Source organism: Ailuropoda melanoleuca, chromosome 12 (assembly GCF_002007445.2).
Source record: "Ailuropoda melanoleuca isolate Jingjing chromosome 12, ASM200744v2, whole genome shotgun sequence".
Lineage (NCBI taxonomy): Eukaryota > Metazoa > Chordata > Mammalia > Carnivora > Ursidae > Ailuropoda > Ailuropoda melanoleuca.
The window spans coordinates 13513624-13534173 of NC_048229.1; the positions used below are offsets into that span (position 1 = coordinate 13513624).

The following is a 20550-nucleotide window of genomic DNA, read 5'->3' on the forward strand; positions in this document are numbered from 1 at the left end:
CCCCCGGCCCCCATGGCTATGTGTCTGCCCCCCCCGCCCCGCCCGGCCCTTGTAGCCCCGCTCCCACGTACTGTCGCGGCCTGTTAGCCGTCTAACCCTCCACCGGATCGCGAGCTCCCCAAGGGCACAGGCCCTAGGTCTTGCGCGGTGCTGCTACCCAGGCACAGAAATGCTCAACAAATACTAGTGCTAAGAATCCATGAATGAGTGAGCAGGTCCCTCGGCTGCTTCCCAGAGGCCTCAGTACAAAGAAAACTCTGCGCAGCAGTGTCCAAAGAACCCAGAGTGGGGAGGTCATTTAGCTTGTAGGCCCATCGCTGAATCATGCAGGGCCTCAGTTTCCCAATCTGTCAAATGGATAGAACCACACTTGTGCTACTTACCTCACTGAGCTTGTGAGGAGACTGTGAGGATAATGACATAAAATGTAGAAAGTTAAATCTGGAAAGTTAAAGAACTTCTTATAAGGGATGCTTACTAGATACAAGTCTCCTTCCTGAAGGGACAGGTGTACCCCTGGGGAGCTTATTTTCATGGACCCAATAGGGCTGGAGCTCTGGACTGACCTACATCTCAACAGAGAGTGAGCTCTGAGTTCAGTATCCAATCTTGTCTTCTTGGTGGGGAGACCCAAATTTAGGAATGTAAAGCATTGGTCTTGACAATGATACTGTTCACTGAGTGATTATTATGCATCCTTTGCTTGGCACTTGACATACATATCTCATTTGATCCTCATAACACCCTCTGGGTAGGCAGAATTATCTGATGAAAAAACTGAGCTTCAGAGAGGTTAAATAACTTCCTCAAGGTTGCAAAGCTTTACTAGCCAGAATTGGAACATAGGAAAGCTGGACTCCAAAGCCTGGCTTTTAACCATTACATGCTGATTTTGCAAAGGCCAGGTTAATAAGATGACACAATGAGGTTTCTCTTGGCAGAGGACAGAGGGTCATGGCGACACAGGAGCTGGAGCAAAATATCTCCCCAGCCTTTCCCCACTCTGGTGGCCAGAAAGCCCAGCTTTCACAGTGCTGGGAGGTGGGCACCAGTGCCCACAGGAATCCAGCCTACCTGTGCTTGATGGAGTTGCCGAGGTCTCTGCGAGGGATCTGCGGGGACCAGCGCGGCACGGACAACGTGTCTGCAGGGAGAGAAGAGAGGAGAAGAAGAGCCAGTTACACAGAGGGTCAGAGGATGGGGTGGGCTCCAGCCGAACCCTGGAAGGAAGAGGGAAACTCGCCGGCTTCCGTGACCACCACCGTCACTCGCTAAACCAAAGCCAAATGGAACACTGGTTTAACATGTGTTGCTTTGACTTGAGCAAGTTCCCCTGGGCAGGGCAGCCAAGGAGCACCCTGAAAGAATCCAGCTGTGGCAAGAAGAAAAAATGAGCGTCACTCCCATTGACAGAGTGCTAAGCGTGTGCCAGGCACACGGTAAGTGACTCACATGCTTTCGCCCGTTAGATTCTCAAAACGACCCCAAAGAAAGGGGCTGTTAGCCTCCCCACCCTACAGACAACACAACTGAGGCTGGGGGCGAGGAAGTTACTGGTGCAAGGGCATACACCTTGGAGGCTGCACAGCAGCTGTGAATCCAGATTTGAGAGATTCTAGAACACGTGCTCTTGTGTGCAAAGTTCTAATGCGGTAGATTCCACATGCCAGGCGTGCTTGTACCCCATCCCAGCTTTGTCCTGTACAACCCATACAGTTCTTTACTCGCTATCTTAAGGTAACTCTTCTTGTTTGTTTAGATACACTTATTTTAAAAGCACACTCTATATTGAAAACTAATATCACTTTCTGTATATTGTCAGTAATTATTTACAATATGTCCAACCACGTACCATCTAAACTCATGTTAAAGTAAGTGGATGGAGGGCTGCCTGGGTGGCTTGTCGGTTAAGTATCTGATTCTTGATTTCGGCTCAGGCCATGATCTCAGGGTTGTGAGATCAAGCCCCACGTCGGACTCTGTGCCGGGAGTGGAGCCTGCTTAAGATTCTCTCTCCCTCTCCCTCTACCCCTCCCCCCTCTTCTCTCTAAAATAAATAAATAAATAAGTGGATAGGTTTAGGAGTGAATGCAAGAGTGAGTGGATGGATGGATAGATGGATGGGTAAATGGATTGGTGAGTGGATGGAGGGATAGGTGGATGAATGTTTGGATAGATGGGTGGATGGTCAGATGTTGGGTAGATGAACAGATGGATAGGTGGGTGGTCAGATGAATGGATGGATGGGTGGTTACATGGATTGGTAGGTGGATGGTTGGATGGATGGGTGGATCAATATTTGGACAGTTGGGTGGACAAGTGGTTGGATAGGTAAGTGGAAAGACAGATGAGTAGGCAGATGGGCAAGTGGGTAGGTGGGTGGTTGGAATGGTAGATAGGTGGATGGATGGATGGATGGATGGATGGATGAATGGTTAGGTGGTGGATGAATTGGTAGGTAGGTAGATGTACGTATGGATGGATGGATAGATAGTTGAATAGACTGATGGATGAATGGGAATGAGGAAGAAACAATAAATCACACAGACTTCAGACTGGGTGCCTGTCCCCATCTGGTGTTTCCTTTCATGCCTTAAGCTAAATCCCAGTACCTTCCGCTATCACTCCACCTCTGTCTGAGTTCTGGGACTTCTCCCACAGATGCTGGGCACCAGCCCCCATTTTCACTCCACCGCCCAGCTGCCCTCACATCCCTCCTTTTCGACCTCAAATGCCCTGGGGAGGTGTGAAACAACAGCAGAAATGAAGCTGCATTGCATGTGAAATTCTCCACCAGCTAGCAAGAGAGAAAGCGAGTGGCCGACCCACATCAGCTTTCCTTTCTCAGGCCAGACAGATGGATCCAGTTCTCTGTTTTCGGAGCCACAAACACACACCTACCCCATTTTTCACAGCCATTGTTCTGGAGTGGTGCATTCACCGGGAGCTGGGCATGTCTGAACCAATCAGAGAGCATTTAACCCCCAACCCATTCACTCTTCTCTTCTGTCTAATGACACTGTCGACAGCCATCTGAAAGCTGTTTCCAGAAACCCCAACTCTGCCCTTGTAAAGCTGGGACCCTTTCTGGGAGAGCTAGTGATTTTCCAAGCCCAAAGGGCAGAGAAAAGCCATGTGAGAAACAGCATGATATATCAATCAGAATCATAGCCGGTGGAATTTCCTCCAGTTTAACTAAAAGCTAAATGTCACCCAATCTAAGCCATTTTGCCCCTTGTTTCAGTTTCCGAGGGAAACAAAAGAGACAAAAAAGAAAAAACAATTTTAAAAAAAGAGCAAAGGAGAGCATTCTTTCCATTTCTATCTCCTTTGGGGACTTAAGTCTGATTTGGGAAGACAGACGCTACTTGCTAACTCCTTAAAATGCTTTCTCCAGGGGCGCCTGGGTGGCACAGCGGTTAAGCGTCTGCCTTGGGCTCAGGGCGTGATCCCGGCATTACGGGATCGAGCCCCACATCAGGCTCTTCTGCTGTGAGCCTGCTTCTTCCTCTCCCACTCCCCCTGCTTGTGTTCCCTCTCTCCCTGGCTGTCTCTATCTCTGTTGAATAAATAAAATCTTTAAAAAAAAAAATGCTTTCTCCAGCGCTGGGACAGGTGCAGACGGGACAGCTGGGCTGAAGAGAAAGCGTTAGTTAAACTAGGAGTGCCGAATAGGCTTCATCTCATGGGACATTCGTAGCAGCTGTCGGGAAAAGTGTGTTGAGAAAGATGCTGAAGCCCAATAGGTCAGAACACCAAGACTGATCAGCGATGTCTGCCACGGGTGATGAATAAGGTAGAACCAACAAGTGTGTGTATATGTGCCCCTCCTGCACGGACCGGGACCCCAGCCTCATTTTTGCATCACCAAGAGCAAAGTAAGTACTTCCTATAGGTTTGTTGAGTCCAAGCGTATTAGGATAGCAGCATTGAGTTAATCGATCGCTTAATATGTGTTAGGCATTAGCCTGTGCTGTGTAGACCTGGAAATTATGCCTCTGTGCAGTCGGTGTGCTCATTATTCCCTATAAAGGAAGACTCAGGGACTCAGAGAAATGCAGTGACGTTCTCGAAGTCACTCTGCTAGACTCCGGCAGAACCTCACGGAGCAATTCTGCCACTGCTCAGAAGTCCTGCAAAAGCCCCTTCACCAGTATTCTCAGCCAAGGTGACTTGTGCTACCCAGAGGACATTGGGCAATATCTGGAGATAATTCTGGTTGTCACAGTGGGGTTGGGAGGAGTTATTGGCACCCGGTGGGTAGAGGCCAGGGATTTGGCTCCTACACTGGGCAGGCCAGCCCCGACATCAAAGAATTAACCAGCCCCAAATGTCGAAAGTGCCAAGGCTGAGAAGCCCTGATCTAGATATTTTCTACTTCCTCAGCCACCTCGCATCCCCACCCAACCCCAAGAAACCAAGATGGTACTTTTGAGGCTCAAGTCAGCAGAGAACAAATCGTCTTTTATTATAAGCACATCTCACTTTTAGATTCATATCCCAGTTACACTGTTCTTCTCAATCATGGCACCTCCTCAAGAAGCAGCAGTAATTAAGTTTAGTCGTTTGGTTTCATTTCCCAGTATCTGGCGGAAGGGGTGAATTCTGTCAATTACATAGCACAGCTACAGTGTCATTAGTCGCAAGCAGTAATAACCCGCACACGGCTCCGAACGTGGGTGTGCAGACCTGAACTTTGAGAGCCTCTTTTTCCTTTCTTCGTGCGGATTTCATTACACTTGCCAACTCGAGCCTAAAAGCAAAGGAAAACTATTTAAAGGGAAGGGGGCTGTGTGGAAATCTATGAAAATCCAGGCCTTATCATAACAGAGAAGGCAAATAGCATTTATAGCAATTAAACTGATACAGAAACTTCTGTTTAACAATCAAAGCGCCTATTACGATGTCTCCATAGCTGAACAAAAGCTTCTTTTCTACTCTAATTTTCTGATAACAAGTCATGCAGACACGGAGACAGAATTGTGCACGTCCCTGGTGCCTTCAGTCCCAGGGGTAGAATAATAGAAATCTCTTCTCAGATGTTTTCATTTCCAATGCACTGAAAGGGAGTGTTGGAGGGAAGGAGGTTTTCTTCTCCCCTCCCGCAGGTCCCTACCTATGCCCTCTCAGCCGTTCCTCCATACAGAAAGGGGAGAAACCAGGAGCCTCGGTCTTCAAAACACCCTGGGGAGCCAGATGGACAGACAGAAGCCCCGACACAAGGCATCGGCATTCATAAAGCCTCCATGTTATGTAGAGTCTTGAAATGAGAAGCTCGGGCTCTGACGTGGCAGGCAGGAACCCAGGCTAACAGAAGAGTCAGGTGTGCGGAAAATATTTAAAAACATTTAACACAGAGACACCAGGTAAAAACAGGGGACAATAAAGCAAAGGAAGAGGAGGAGAAAAAGTAAGAGAAAAAAAGGTGCCGAAGACGAAGACAAAGAAGAAGAAAAGAAATGAGAAAAATAATAATAGATATGCCTCTTGTGGACCACGACGGTGTGCCGAGCGCCATTGCCAAATAAGCCCTTCCTGTACTTTACCTCATGCAACCCATCCACTGAAGGTTATGATGCATGGAGCATAGCAGCTGTTAGGATTAGCCCTGTGTCATCAACAAGTAAATCAGGACGTGACACCATCTGCCCAAGGTCACACAGCAAATAAAGGCCAGGACTGGGGTATTTCATTCAGGTCACAGAGCTTGGGTTCGATAAACGACGGCCGCCTTCATCCCCATCTCACAGACAGGAACACTGAGGCTTAGAAGCAATACGCAATCACCCATAGCTAGTGACTGAGTTGGGATTTGAACCACAGACAGGAACGAACAAGATGTTTCTAGTCCAGAGGGCTCTCCAGATACAGGGAGTTCAACCCATCCTGGAGTGTCCCTGCCTCCTACCTCTGTCTGGGAGGAACAAAGGAAATGCTGAACATTGACCCTTATATGCTCAGGGAAGGGCTGCCAGAAGCCTGGCAGGTGGTGTGATAGTACGCTATTCATTTCAGCAGTCACCCCTGCAGTTAGGGAGCAAGATTTTCATGAGTAGAATCATGCCCACACCCCTCCCCAAGACGTCCTAATCCCTGGAACCTGTAGGTAAGTCACCTAACGGGCAGAAGAGATATTGCAGATGTGATTAAATTAAGGATTATCTAGGCGGGCCGATGTAATCATGAGTCCTTACGTATGCAAGAGGGAGGCAGGAGGGTCGAGTTAATGGAGGAGATGGGACAGTTTCTGGCTTTGAGGATGGAGAGGGCCAGCAGCCCAGGAAGCCAGAATAGGCAAGAGAACGGATTATCTCCTGGAGTTTCCAGAAGAACCAGCTCTGTCGACACACCTTGACTTCAGCCTTGTGAGACTAATTTTGGACGTTTAATCCCCCAAACTGTAAGGTAATAATTGGTGTTGTTTGAAGACACTGGGTTTGTGGTAATTTGTCATGGCAGCTGTAGGAAACCAATACAGCACCTTTGCTGTTCTGGGTATGGTTTTAGGAGCTAGGTGTATGGTGAACAGGATAATTAAATTTTCTGAGCCTGGAGTCAGAGAGTGAGTAAACAAATAAAAACCCAAGATAATTTCAGACAGTGATACATTTCATAAGGGAAATAAAACACGGACTTTGGGATTTGTTTTAAGGCGAGGGGAACCCCCAAGTATATTAGAACAGAGGCCAGATGCTGGGGGTGGGAGTGGGGGGCGATCTCACTCATTGAAGAGCTCCCTCTGGTGGCCAAGCAAAGAACGGCCCGTCAGGCTGGGACAAAAATAAGAGCCTCCCCACCCCCACCCAGCCACCCTTCTCCCCATCTTCCAACTCCCCACAGAGCAGGGTCCAAAGCATCAACCCTGACCTTTACAAGGCCATTCTTTTCCCAGCCCAGGGCTTTCCCATTTGAGCTGTCATGATCCCAGTTGCAGTGGCCCAGTAAGAAATCCACACCGCAGAGTAATCCGTCCGCTGCCTGGCACGGGAGCGATGCTTGGTCTGACTTATCCATATGAATCCCAAGTAGGGATAGGCCTCTTGGAGCCATTTCTTCACTTAATCCAAACAATACTATGAGGCTGTATTCCTAGTTTAGAAGTAAGGAAAATGGGGGCGCCTGGGTAGCGCAGTCGTTAAGCATCTGCCTTCGGCTCAGGGCGTGATCCCGGTGTTCTGGGATTGAGCCCCACATCAGGCTCCTCCACTGGGAGCCTGCTTCTCCCTCTCCCACTCCCCCTGCTTGTGTTCCCTCTCTCGCTGGCTGTCTCTCTCTGACAAATAAATAAATAAAATCTTTAAAAAAAAAAAGGAGAAGTAAGGAAAATGAAAACGTTCATTGTTCAAAGTCCCACAGCGCGTATTTGGCGTACTTCGGAATTGAACTCAGTCTCCCTGCACCCCTACACCACACTATCTTCCGATAACGTGTCTCCTTCTGAGGCGAGTGGGAGAATTACTGCTTAGTGATGCAGTCCTGGAGCTAAAAGACCTCAAGAAGCCCTCTGTTGCAGCCTCTGAGCCTTTCAACCCTCTCGGATAGAAGCTACACTAGCCTTAAAGGTTTCCATGGAGATAAAGACCTCTGAGCACACAGAACTATTAATAATCACAGCTAACATTAATTGAGCAGCTACTGTATGGCAGGACTCAGATTAAGTGCTGTAGATGTATTATTTCATTTAATCTTCATAACTCTGTCTTCGCTGGGAGAGCTGGGGCTTGAGCCAGGCAAACCCCGAGAGCTCATCCTCAGAAACACCACAAATAAAATGGAAATTCCAAGCCACTCTTAAGCTTCCAGCCCAGGAGCACTGACAGCCTGGGTGAGTTCTTAACAACAGTGCTGCATTCAGATCAAGTAGCAAATTCTTTGGGCTCAAAAATACCAGAAACTAATAAAACTTAGACCACGAAACTTTTCTTTTGGGGTCACAGGCCAGTCACCAGCTAAAATCTCCCAGGATTTATCCAAGGGGCCAACCAATCCTCGGCTAAAGCTGCTCACGGTATTCTTCACATAGCAGGGAATAACTCTATTTGCTTTAATATCCAATTCGAATATATCAGATCTAAAAGTTTTTTTAATTATGCGCTGTCTCTAAAGGTTACAGTTCCGTGGTGCTTCAAAGCCAAATTGGGTTTCTGTGCGTATTTGGACATCATTCTCTCCCTGAGACAACTATAAGCCCTTTCCCAAGATCCAAATTTCATTATCTTTAAGGGTGCTTGATGGCTATGGAGGCATCCAGGGAGCCACCTGGTGCTGGTCAGCGTGTACGTAAGATGGGCCCAGGAGCCATGTCAGAGGGGGAAGAAACAGGTGTTGGGGGCGGGGAGTGACATTGGTTAGAGATGCGAGGGGTGAGCAAGGACAGTGCTATTTGCTCCTGATGGAAGAGACCATTCAGAGGAGAGTCAGGGATTCCCATGCTATTGAGTCAAAGCAAAGAGCAAGGTGAAGCTGTCTGTCTAGAAATAGGAGGACTGCAGGAAGGGGGGTATCAGGGCCACACCAATCCACACGTGTACGGTGTTTAAACTAGTGACAAGGCCCTGAACGTGGACCTCCTTTGGAGACAGAGGAGCCTACTTTATTTCTGAACGGGAAGGGCTTCCCGGTCATCAGCTTGCCCACTGGAGTGTGGGAGAGAGTGTGGGACTCTGCGGTGAGCAGACCCTGTGTTCAGACGTCAGCTCTGCTGCTTCCTAGCTAGGCGGCTTGGGGCAATTTTACCTCTGAGTCTCCTTTTTGTCTCCTGGGAAAAGGGAGTCAGATCTCCCTCACAAGCTTGCTAGGAGGATGAGTAGGAAAAGGGCTCCGCCGGGTGCCCGACGCATTACTGTTACTATCGCCTCTAGGATTCACACACCAGTTAGAACGACCCCCCGGCCCAATCCAGCCCATCACCTGCTTTTGTAGGGAAAGCCTGATCAGCGCTCAGTCGCACCCACTCATTTGCATATTGTCTGTGACTGCTTCCCCACTAGGACAGCAGAATTAAGTCACTGTGACAGAGAGGGCATGGCCCACAAAGCCAAAAATAATTATCACCCGGCCCTTTATAGGAAAAGTGTGTCAACCCCTGATTTAGGGCTGTCTACCTCATTTCCTTGGCTGATGACCGGAGAGATTTCCTCCCCCATTTTTCCCCTCTGGTTTTATTGAGGCGTACCTGACACATAAAATTGTAAGACATTTAAAGTATACCATGTGATTATTCGATATATGTATCCATTGTGAAAGATTTTTTTTCTCTGAACCCAGAAGACCCAGACCGTAGACCCATTTCTGCCACTTACATGGCGTGAATCCTTGGACAAATGCCCTGCCCTCCCCTAAGCCAAAATGTGCATGACCGCTTGGTGGTATCCCTCTGCTCACCTCATCCTAGCACCCTGTGCGCTGTGTCATTTTAACGCCCATTTTACAGAAGAGAAGAGCGAGGCACAGTAGCACTAGTAAGCAGTCCAGCTAAGATTCTAACCCCCGCGAGCCTTGCCCCGAGCCTGTGTTCTGACTAGCCCTCCCTGTCTTCCGGTAGAATAATCCGTGAGGAGGCAATGCTCTGATTACCGGCCACTGCTGAAAACCATGTCCACTTGTGAAATCAGAGGGGACGGAAAATTAACTCTCTCCTCTCCCCGCTTCTGACTGGGCTTATTACTATGATTATCCAGTTGTCACTTTATCAAGGCAGAGAGAAGACCCTGAGGATGTCTAAGTTACAGTCGGAGGGGTGGTGGTCCTGGTCATGGCCAAGGGGGAGAGATACCAAAAAGTGGCTTCTGGAGAGTGTCTGCAGGTAGAAGCCAGCTCAGTAGGACAAATGAGCAGTCAGGGCACTGAGCAAATGGTAGCACAGCAGACAGACAGCTGATACGTGGGGCCAGGAGGCTTGAAAGTGCAGACACAGGGTAGGAAGGGGAAGACATGCCAGGGAGTCCCAAAGTTCTCTACACACATTCTTCCTGGCCCCAGGTTACAAATTTTCTTAAAATTATTGAAGCCAAACTGGAAACACCTTCAAGATCTCATAGACAAACAGAAATCATTCCCCCTTTTTAAAAAGGCCGTCGCCACCTTGGGTCTGAATCCTGGCAGATCCCTGCCGAGCTGGGATCCCCTGAATTGCCCACTAATCAGCCTCTGGATGGTGACGCCATCACTCTGTCTCCCAGAGAGGGACGTGAATCCCGGAGTCATCACGTGTGATTTATTTCAGCCCCCTCAGGTGGCCTCAATTAAATTTCACTGCCGGTAAAGAAAGAGAGGATGGCTGAGGCATTTAATTACATTTTATAATGTGCTCACTGCTGAATTTATTAAAGTGTATCAGGGATTTTTAACCTCGTAACCAAACAATGGGAGACCCGGGTGCCACGCAAGTAATTATCTTCCTTCTGGGGTTGATGGATGGAGAATCCAAGATCTTAACAGGGTGGGGATGCATGCGGGGTGACGTGGGGGCTTATGCAGGGGGCATGACAGGGAAAGTGGGGCAATGGGTCTCTAATTCCATGAGCCATTACCCCACAGATTGGAGCAGGGGGGTGGCATTAATGATCAGTCTTCCCTCAATCCTAAAAACAAAAATGTATTGGGAAACCTGTCTTTCTTCTTGCATCCCTACCCCAAACACTCCCCTCGAATTTCCTCTTGATATAATTTTTCTGCTGTGGTGTAGAAAGAGGAGGGGGGGTCATCTTGAAATGTCAAAAGTAGCTTATATAATAAGCTAATAAAAGTAAAATACAAAAGGGGATAAAATCTTATTTAGAAATCCAGAAGAATTTCATTAAGGTAACGGACCCAACTTGGCTTATTTGGGAGATAAATTATCAATAAGGAAATACATGCTGTGGAGTTTGGTATGTGTGTGTTGGGGGGGAGGATGTGGGTTCCTTAAATATGATCCTGAGAGTGGGCTTGGTATATGCATAATCGTTGTCTCGAGGACCTTTGTTATAGGTCATATATACCACTCAAGTGACAGAGTTCAGGTGGGAAGGAAGAATACGCTCATCCCGGCCAAAGAGGACAAAAATGCCCCATGCATCTGGAAGGCAGCAGGACAGAGGTAAGGGCCAAGTGTGGGCTCCAAACTGCTCGTGGCCCCATTGCTGTCTCCAGCCCCTGCCCAGCCCTTCCCAAGTCCCATTCACATCATGGATCTGCTATTTTCCACCTCCCACCTTCAAATATGCTTCTGTATCCCCTCCCCAGTTCCCTTAGCCTGACTCATCCAACTGCTCTTCCAAGATCCAGCTCAGGTGTGACTCCTCCAGGAAGCTTTCCCTGAATGCACAAGGGGGCAACGCCCCTGCTATGACCCTCTCATAGCATCCTGTGCTTACCCCTCTGGGCCAGCTGCCTCATCACATGGAGAGCCTCTGCTTAGGAATCTGTTCTTACCACCACCCTTGCCCACGAGTTCCTGGAGAGTAGGAACAGCTAATGATTCATCTTTATGTGTCCAGTGTCCCATGCAGAGTTTGGCTTAGAGCTGAGAGGTGAGTGTTTTCCATGCTAATTCCAGCAAAAATAAGCCAGCAACCCAGTCCTCTGAATGAAGGCTTCACTTCCTCACACCCTGCAGGGCCTGGGCCAGTGAGGAACCTTACTCTGCCCCAGCCCTCAAGCTCTGACCCGGGACTGGGACCTCAACTAGGGCAGCGGACCGAACAAGCTCATCCGCCCAAAACTGGAACCCAGCACTTCCTCTCTCAAACCATTCCCCACTTGCCTGTCTGTCCAGGGCCCCAGGGTTTCCTCAGCTCCCCCAGGGTTGGGACTGCTGGACCATTTTCACTCCTCCTGACTCCTGCCTATAGTGGGAACCACTGACACAGTCCCTCCAGAGGGCGGACTTGCCATGTATGTCAATTTGTACACTCAGTCCTCTTAGGCACCCTGTCAGGGAGGTCTAGTATTGATCCCATTTTACAGATGAAGAAACTGAGGCTCTGAGAGCCTCAAACAAAGAAGCAGAGTGATCAAAAGAATGGGGTTTGGAGTTAGAGACCAGGGTTATTGTCCCATTTCTGTCCCTGATTCTCTGAGCTGCAGCATTAGTAAAACTGATAAGGGCTAATGCAGACTGGGCATTGCCCAAGTCACTTCCCAAAACTGTCAGCACGCTAGAATCATCTGATGCCTGTGCTTCGTCCCCACATTGCAGTTTAATGCAGGGGTCAGCAAACCCTGACCCCTGGGCCATGCATCTGGCCCCCTGGACTGTTTTGTAAATAAAATTTTATTGGCACACAGCCACGCCCAGTGTCTATGGTTGCCTTTTCACCATGAGGGCAGAGTTGAGTAGCCATGACAGAGACATAGGGCCTGCGAAGCCTCAAGTATTTACGATCTGGCTCTGTCGTGAAGTTCGCTGACCCTTGATTTCACTGTGCTGGGGTATGGCCTGGCTTTGAAAATTTTAAGGTGTCCAGGTAATATCAATGTGCAGTTAAGTTTGGGGATCCCCTGGCCTATGGGTCTGACATGAGTTCACTCACTGACTGTAATAACCACGTCTCTTTCATTCCCTCCTGCATCCTCAGTAGCCGGCACAGTGATGGGCAGAGTGGCACTTCCACACGTAGTTATTGAATGAATGAATGAATGGATGAGTGAGTGAATGACCAGCCTGCCCTGTGAGTTAAGTACCAACGATCTCATTTTGCAAATGGGGAAACTGAGGCTGGGGGTCAGCTAAGGAAAATGTTCTTTCTGGGATTTGAACCTAGAGCTCCTTAACTGGGGAGCCTCCTTTGTGAGTGTTATGGTCTCTCTTCAGACAATGAGGAAGAGAGCCCATTAGCAGAGTCGGTAATGGGAGAGGAGCCCTGAGGAGAGGCAGCCTGGAGACCCAGAGAGCCACGCAGAGCCATCTCGGACCGCAGAGATATAGGACCTGTCTCCTTGACCTGAAGGAAAATGCTAATTGGAAGAGGTTGGCTTACTGTGCCAGGCTCAGGCTTAAATGAGGACAAAACAAGAGTTGACAGACAGAGGCCCCACGCTGCCATCATCACAAATGTCCCTGTGAAGGGAGAAAAACAGCCAGCCCTGTGCTCCATCAATTTCAATTGTAAATGGTCTCACGTTGAAATAAACCAACAGAAGCAGCAGTATCGGTGACAGGCATGGGGCGGGGAGGGGTGGGGGACATGCAGACCGGAGGCTGGAATCTACAAGTTGGGCTTGACATCTGGACCCAGAGATGGATGACAGGGCACGTTTGTGGACTGCAATGCAGGCCACCCAGGGGCCCAAGCCCCCTCTTTTGCCTGAGAAGCAGGGGAACAAAATGGAATGAATTTACAGGGGCAGACCTGAATTGGAATCCTGAGTCTGTCCTGGTGATTGATGCTTTGTCTTTCCCCTCTGTGGGCCCCCTCCTCTGTACAATGGGTGTGATCAAACCCATCCTGCAGTTTCCCTAAGGACCACCCATGGATATGAAGTGAGTGCCAGGCACATAGTAGGTGTGCAATAAAAGGGGGCTTTCCCCGTGAACAACTCACGTGCTCATTTGCAGCTTTGCCTAGCAGCCCTTTTCCCTGGCCTGAGAAGACAAAACCCGGGGACGAGGCTCTTAGGGAATGAGGCCACGACTCCGTGGAGAACAGCGGTGAGTTATGGGGAGGGCAGAACTGTCTAGGTCCCTCTGGCCATTTATTCCCCTCCTCTTGTCCTGTTCTCAGAGCATGTCCATAGCCCTTGCTTGCCCGAGTGTGATGGATGGGTCTTAAGTTCCTCGCACACTACATCATCAATTACTTACATATTTATTGCCTTGAACTGAGTTTATGGGTCTTAAATCAGAGCCATTCCGANATGGGTCTTAAGTTCCTCGCACACTACATCATCAATTACTTACATATTTATTGCCTTGAACTGAGTTTATGGATCTTAAATCAGAGCCATTCCGAGTTGCTTGAGCTGAAATTCTCCCCCAGTGGAAATGCGATGTTTTGTTGCTTGAGCTGAAATTCTCCCCCAGTGGAAATGCGATGTTTTTTAATTATGCAGCCGCCCGGTAGTTAATGTTCAGTGGAAGTTAATTGTCCATAGAACAAAGGGCTGCAGAGAAGTTCCCCACACAGAGTCGTTCTTCGGAATTTACTGCCTGAGTGGGCTCAGCAGGGACAGAGCAGGCGAGCTTGGTGTGAGAGACCCCGGTCCAACTTCAAGAAACCCGAGACACCAGGCACCCTCAGTCCGGACTTCACACAATAGATTTTCTCCCTCTCTCAGTGCCCTGATGCTAAAAGCACCATCAAGAGACGTGTCACACTGTCTGTGGTTTGCAGACTATGGTGGAGACGGCCTTGTAATGGGTCACGTTCCAAGGTCAAGGCAGGGTGTCCACACTCCAAAGCATCCCTAAGTGGGACTGAGGTACTAGAGAGGGGATGGGTCTTTGTCCTGATGTGGTGGCAGCTGTGGAAGGGGAGGCCACCTAGGGAGGGGACCTCAGCTGCAATGGGGCCATGGTTTCTCAGTGAGAACTGTTGCCAGTGGTGGGGGGGTGTACAGAGAAACTTCATCCCCAAGAACTTGAAGATAAGCAGAGAAGTTGACCTTCCAAGAGTGAAATCAGCCCGACTCCTAATGGGTCATTGGATAGAGACACACTTAACCGTGGTTCTCAGCAGGGGCTGATGTTGCCCCCAGGGGACATTTGACAATATCTGGAGATATTTTGGGGGATACCTGCTCAGGGGCGATGGTGCTACTGGCATCTAATGGGTGGATGCCAGAGATGCTGTAAAATGTCCTGCAATGCGCAGGACAGGCCCCCGGCACAAGAATTATCCAGCTTCAAATGGCAATCGTTTTGCAGTTGAGAATGCCCGCCCAAAGAGTTGGGAGGGACCTAGATCCAGAGCCTGATACAATTGGATTAAATATACAGACTGAAAGAGGGGCTGAGTCAACTGTGGAAGGACGGACAAGGAGAGTCCCAGGGGTCAGTGTTGGCTTGACCCTCCTGGCCCACCTGGAGGACAGGGGTCTTTGGCACTGGAGCTGTTCCTTCTTCTAGTAACAGCGGCCTGGTTTTCCAGGGAAAAACTAACCTAGAGCTGACCCTCCCTTCCAGCCCCAGGGGTAGTGTGCTTAGTCCAGGTGTGGGAAGCCCAAAGCACTATGATTGGTTCAAGGGTAGACATGTGACCCAAGATGGGCCAATCAGAGTCCACGAAATGCCCTGGCACACACCCCCTGTTGTTTTTCTTGTTTTGTTTTGTGTTTTTGTTTTTGGTTTTTGGTTAAAATCTCCTCTATCCTCTGGAGTAGCATAAGCTGGTGGGCTGCACATCAGAGGCCCAGGGGCTACCTGCGGGAAAGGCCTGCCTGAGAAGGAAGCCAACACACTTACAAAGCAGAGTAGAAAGATGGAGAGAAACCAAAAGCTGGTATGTCATTTGAGCCCCTGCAGCTTCTCCAGTTACTGTCAAATCCTCATTTTTAAACATTTAAAGTAGTTCGAGTTGTTTCGCTTACAAGCTGAAGAATGTAGACCTTATGCAAGGTCATGGAGACAGATGGAACGAGCAGATTTCCGACAGCTACAGTCTCTAAGGCACCCCCACCGCAACCACGGGATGGCTCATCATTATAAACGTGGTGGTATCCACCATTTATGGGCCGGGTACTAGGATACCAAACACTTTATGGGTATTATCTCATTTATTCTGCACAATAATCCAATGACATTTTCGTTATTATTATCTCAAAAAGGAAAGTAGTTCAGAGAGTTTGAACAACTTGCTCTAGGTCACGCAGCTAGCAAGTGGTGGAGCCTGGATCTAAAGCCGGGCCATGTGCCTGAACTCTCAGTTACCCTGCCCAGAGACAGCAGGCTGTCCCAGCCTGAGGCCTTCAAATATTCCCTACAACAAACTTCCCTTCTCCCTATTCTACGTGCCCCAGGAAACCCCCTGAAAAAAATCCGGCCATCAGGAAGGGCAGACTTCAGAGAGGAAATGGGATAATCACCCGATCCTTGAGAAATGCAGTGCTTGTAAAAGCAAGTTCTCATTGTACATTAATAAACAGATATTCCGGGTTTATACATCAGTCTCCAAAGTCTGGTTAGTGTCAATCAGACTCTTAGGGACTCTGTCTTCTGAATGGGCAAAGCAAGACCCAGATTTCTGGATTGTGATGAATTCTCCATAGCAGTGGTTTTCAAACTTGAGCTTTCACGGCAGCATTATTTATATGAACCAAAAAGTACAAACAGCCCAAATGACCATCAACTGATGAATGGAGAAGAAAATGTGGTGTGTCTCTACAATGGAATATTATTTGGCCATACTGATTCATGCTACAACATAGATGTGTCTTGGAAACATCGTGCTAAGTGAAAGAAGCCAGACACAAAAGGCCACATAGCATAAGATTCCATTTATATGGATGTCCAGGATAGGTAAATCCATAAAGACAGAAAGTAGATGAATGGTTGCCAGGGGATTGAGGGAGGCACAATAGAAGTGACCACTAATGGGCACGGGGTTTCTTTGGGGGAGTGATAAAAACATTCTGGAATTAGACAGTAGGGATGGTTGCACAACTCTGTGAATATACTAAAAACCACTGAATTGTTTTAAAAGGGTAACAGCTTTCTTTTAAAAACCTGAAGCATACATCACAATCACCTGGAGCTTGTTGAAATACAGATGACTGGGCTCGGCTGCCAGGAGACCGGATTCAGTTCAAGCCGGAGCAGGGCCTGAGAATCTGCATTTTAACAAGTTCCCAGGTGACGCGGTGCCACTGGATGCTGAGAACCCCAGGGTGGTGTGTGAGCTGTTCTTCACCTGCCATAAACTGAGGGGCAGTGGTATCCAGACATCGCCCTCCAACCAAACTTCAGTGCAAGGGCCTTTTCACCCCTGGGTCTCCTACAATGGAACTGATGCAGAGTTGACAATGACTTCGCGCGTTACGGACTGAATGTCTGGGTCCCTCCAAAGTTCACATGTGGAAATCCTAACCCCCTAAGTGATGGTATGAGGAGGCATGGCCTTTGGGAAGTGATTAGGGCATGAGAGTGAAGCCCTCATGAATGAGATTCGTGCCCTAATAAAAGAGACCACGGAGAGCCCCCTTGTCCCTTGTGCCATAGGAGAACACAGCAAGAAGACGGCCATCTACGAATCAGGCAGCAGGCTGTCACCAGTCATCAAATCTGCTGGCACTTCAATCTCAGACTTCCCCAGTCTCCAGAACTGGGAGAAATAAAATATTTGTTGTTTAAGCCACTCCATCTGTAGTATTTTTGTTACAGCAGCCTGAAGAACTGAGACTGTGCTAGGGCTAGTAATGGCCCCCCGAAGTCATCCGTGCTCTAATGCCCAGAAAAATTGCATGTGACTTTATATGGCAAAGGGACTTTAAGGATGGGGTTAATGAAGGAGCCTGAGATGGGGAGACTATCCTAGATTATCCGAGTGGGCCCTACATGTAATCACAAAGGATCCTTATAAAAGGGAGCCAGCAAAGTCCCAGGAAGAAGGCTCTGTAACCTCACGGACCCCTGGAGGAGAAAAGATGATGTGATGCTGGCAGTGACCCAAGGAATGAGGGCTGTTTGCTTCTAGAAGCTGGAAAAAGCAAGGAAACAGATCCCCTGGAGCCGTGGGGAGGAACCAGCCCTGTGGACACCTTGATTTTGGCCCCAGCAGAGGCATTTTGGGATGTGTGTCTTCCAAAACAATAAGAGAATGAGTTCTGTGTGGTTTTGGGCCACTACGTTTATGATAATTTATTATAGGAAAATTTAACCATAGGAAACTAATGTTGCCATTGTCTCCCAGCTCGTCCTTCAAAGAAAAAGTGCAAATGGGCATTTATGAACCTTCTCNGTGGTTTTGGGCCACTACGTTTATGATAATTTATTATAGGAAAATTTAACCATAGGAAACTAATGTTGCCATGTGTCTCCCAGCTCGTCCTTCAAAGAAAAAGTGCAAATGGGCATTTATGAACCTTCTTCATGTCTGGCATCTCAGGGACTGGATCCTTCCAGCAACCAGAAAGACCAGGACCACATCCCATTTCACAGAAGAGAAAACTGGGGATCAGAGAAGTTCAGTAATTTGCCCAACACAGCCAGTGAACTGAGGAGTGGGGGGCTTCCTGCTAATTCCTTTATCAGGAATTTCCCATAGGAACCCCCCCCCAATCTGTTTATCTGCCTAGGGGCCTGAAGCAATGGGGCAATATCGGTGAACAAGATTCAATATCCCATAAAAGTCAAAGGCGGGCCCTCCCTGGAAGCAGTTTAAACCACCAAGCCCACAGGACAAGGCACCATCCCCAAAAGCCCAAGGTCTGCTTTCCCTTCCAATAGTCGTTTAGCAGGTCTTAATTTACCTAGAAAGTTCTCTGGCCTCCCAGACTGGCATAATCAGTCAGGGCTAGGTGAAATAGTAGTTTCTGACCCCAGAGTTGCTGATTCACTAAGTCTGGGCTGGGGACCAGAATTTGCATTTCTAACAAGTTCCAGGGTGATGCTGAGGCTGCTGGGGGTTTGGGGACTGCATGTTGAGAACGAATGTTCTAGATCAGGTTGCTCGACCTCGGTACAACTGACATTCGGGGCTGGAAGATTCTTTGTTGTGGGGGCTGTCCTGGGCATCACAGCAGCATCGTTGGTCTCTACCCACCAGATGTCAGCAGCACCCTGCTCCCCCACTGTGACAAACAAAAATGTCTCCCAACATTGCCAAGGGTTCTCAGGGGCCAGAAGGGCAAAACTGCCTGCAGTTGAGAACCACTGCTCTAGACCAGCGATACCAAGAATGCACAAGATGAAGAGAGTCACCGAATATGACCCCCAAACGCCTTGGGGCTATTGACCACAGTCCCAACTATTTATCAAGGGTGTGTGCTGCATGGTAAGCATGGGGGTTGGGACAGGGTGCCTACACCTGTCACTCCTGCAGGCATCGTGAGGTCAAGCAAGCATAGGTTCTACCAGCCAAACGGCTCATTGTCTTCTCAAAGTTTCCCCAAGTTCTCAAAGAAGCCACCGCTCCCAGGTGACTGACTCATCCCATTCCCTAAGGACAGAATGGCCAATCTTGGCCAATCACTAAGGAATGAGTCTGAGCCAGTGAAGGTGCTCAGGGACAATGCTCAAAGATGGTCTGATTGCAAATTTCAAAGAGGAAAACATACATTCACAAAGCGGCCCCAGTTCCCTATTCTCGAGCTCAGCAAACCACATCCAAAGGCGCAATCTTCTCAGGCTTTTCAAAAGCCACGTGATTGATAGTCAGTGCAGAAAGGACAAGGTGTCGAATCCAGGCCTGATGGATGGGTGTGGATGCAATCAGGTGCGTTTTCAGAGCGCCTTTGCTCTGACACCTGCCCCCATTCTCCACGGAGCTGGGCTCTGAATGCACCCCTGGGCCACACCCTCGTCTCCTCTACCTGCTGCTCCTATTCTTGTGGAAAGGAACAGAACCTAATGATGGATATGTTCAATGTGATCATTCTTGCTTATGTACCAAACAAAGGCAAGATTGATGAACTCCGAGGAACACATTCACCAGCCTGATCTATGCCTTTTACCTTGGAGCAGGCAGCACAGCCTCCAAGCACATGTCAACGTCTTTGCATTTGTCAATAGGACCTTGATTCTCTAAAGGCTGAAAGGGGTTTTCATGGGTGAATGCTTGGAGCCAGCTCAGGGCTTTTGGAGCCCCACTCAAAGCCTTCCAGGTGACTCGTTTTGCATCTGCTGGCTCCTTTCATCCCTAGACATCATCCTGGAGTGAGGGCAGGGGAGAAAAGACTTTCTCCACCCACGTAAAGCAGACATGGGAATATCAGAAGCATGGGGCTTCGGGGAGGGGCTGCCTCCATGTGCTAGGAAGAGCAAGGTCCTGCTTTCTGAGTTCTCATCTCCACTTTGCCCCAGCCAAGTCTCTTAAGCATCGCTGAGATCGTTCCCTATTTACTTACAAGACGAGAATTTAAACAGAAACCCTGCATGGTGGCTGTCAGAGCTAATAGAAGCTCCGGAGTCAGAGCTGCCCGGGTTGGCATCCTGGCTCCATGACACGTCAGCTGTAAAACTTTGGGCAGATTTTTACTTAATCTCTTTGTGCCTCACTGGTTCTGCAGAGGATTAACCAAGCACTTAAATGATGCTTAGCATTGAGAAGGTGCTTAATTGATATTTAATTTAGCACTTAATTAATATCCCTTTCCACTTATTCCACTCAGCCACAGAGTACGGCAGAGAAGGCATGAATAGTCCGTGCTCATTATTTAGAATCAAAGGTCTTCGGGGTGTCTGATGTACGGGGTTGAAGGGTTCTCCCCCTCCCAACCACCACCAAATGTATGTCCACCCCGAACACAGAGACACACAGAGGGAAGATNTAGTCCGTGCTCATTATTTAGAATCAAAGGTCTTCGGGGTGTCTGATGTACGGGGTTGAAGGGTTCTCCCCCACCCCAACCACCACCAAATGTATGTCCACCCCGAACACAGAGACACACGGAGGGAAGAGNACACAGAGACAC

General features: G+C 48.7%; 1 protein-coding gene across 3 annotated transcripts in view; it reads right to left on the bottom strand.

Moving 5' to 3' along the window:
* The window catches only part of KSR2 (kinase suppressor of ras 2), a 404020-nt gene that overhangs the window by 111260 nt on the left and 272210 nt on the right, over positions 1–20550 (bottom strand). For all 3 annotated transcript variants that reach the window (XM_034638641.1, XM_034638638.1, XM_034638639.1), the window contains exon 6: positions 1075–1144. In XM_034638641.1, the coding sequence (XP_034494532.1) occupies positions 1075–1144 (70 nt within the window). The remainder of the gene's footprint in view (positions 1–1074; positions 1145–20550) is intronic.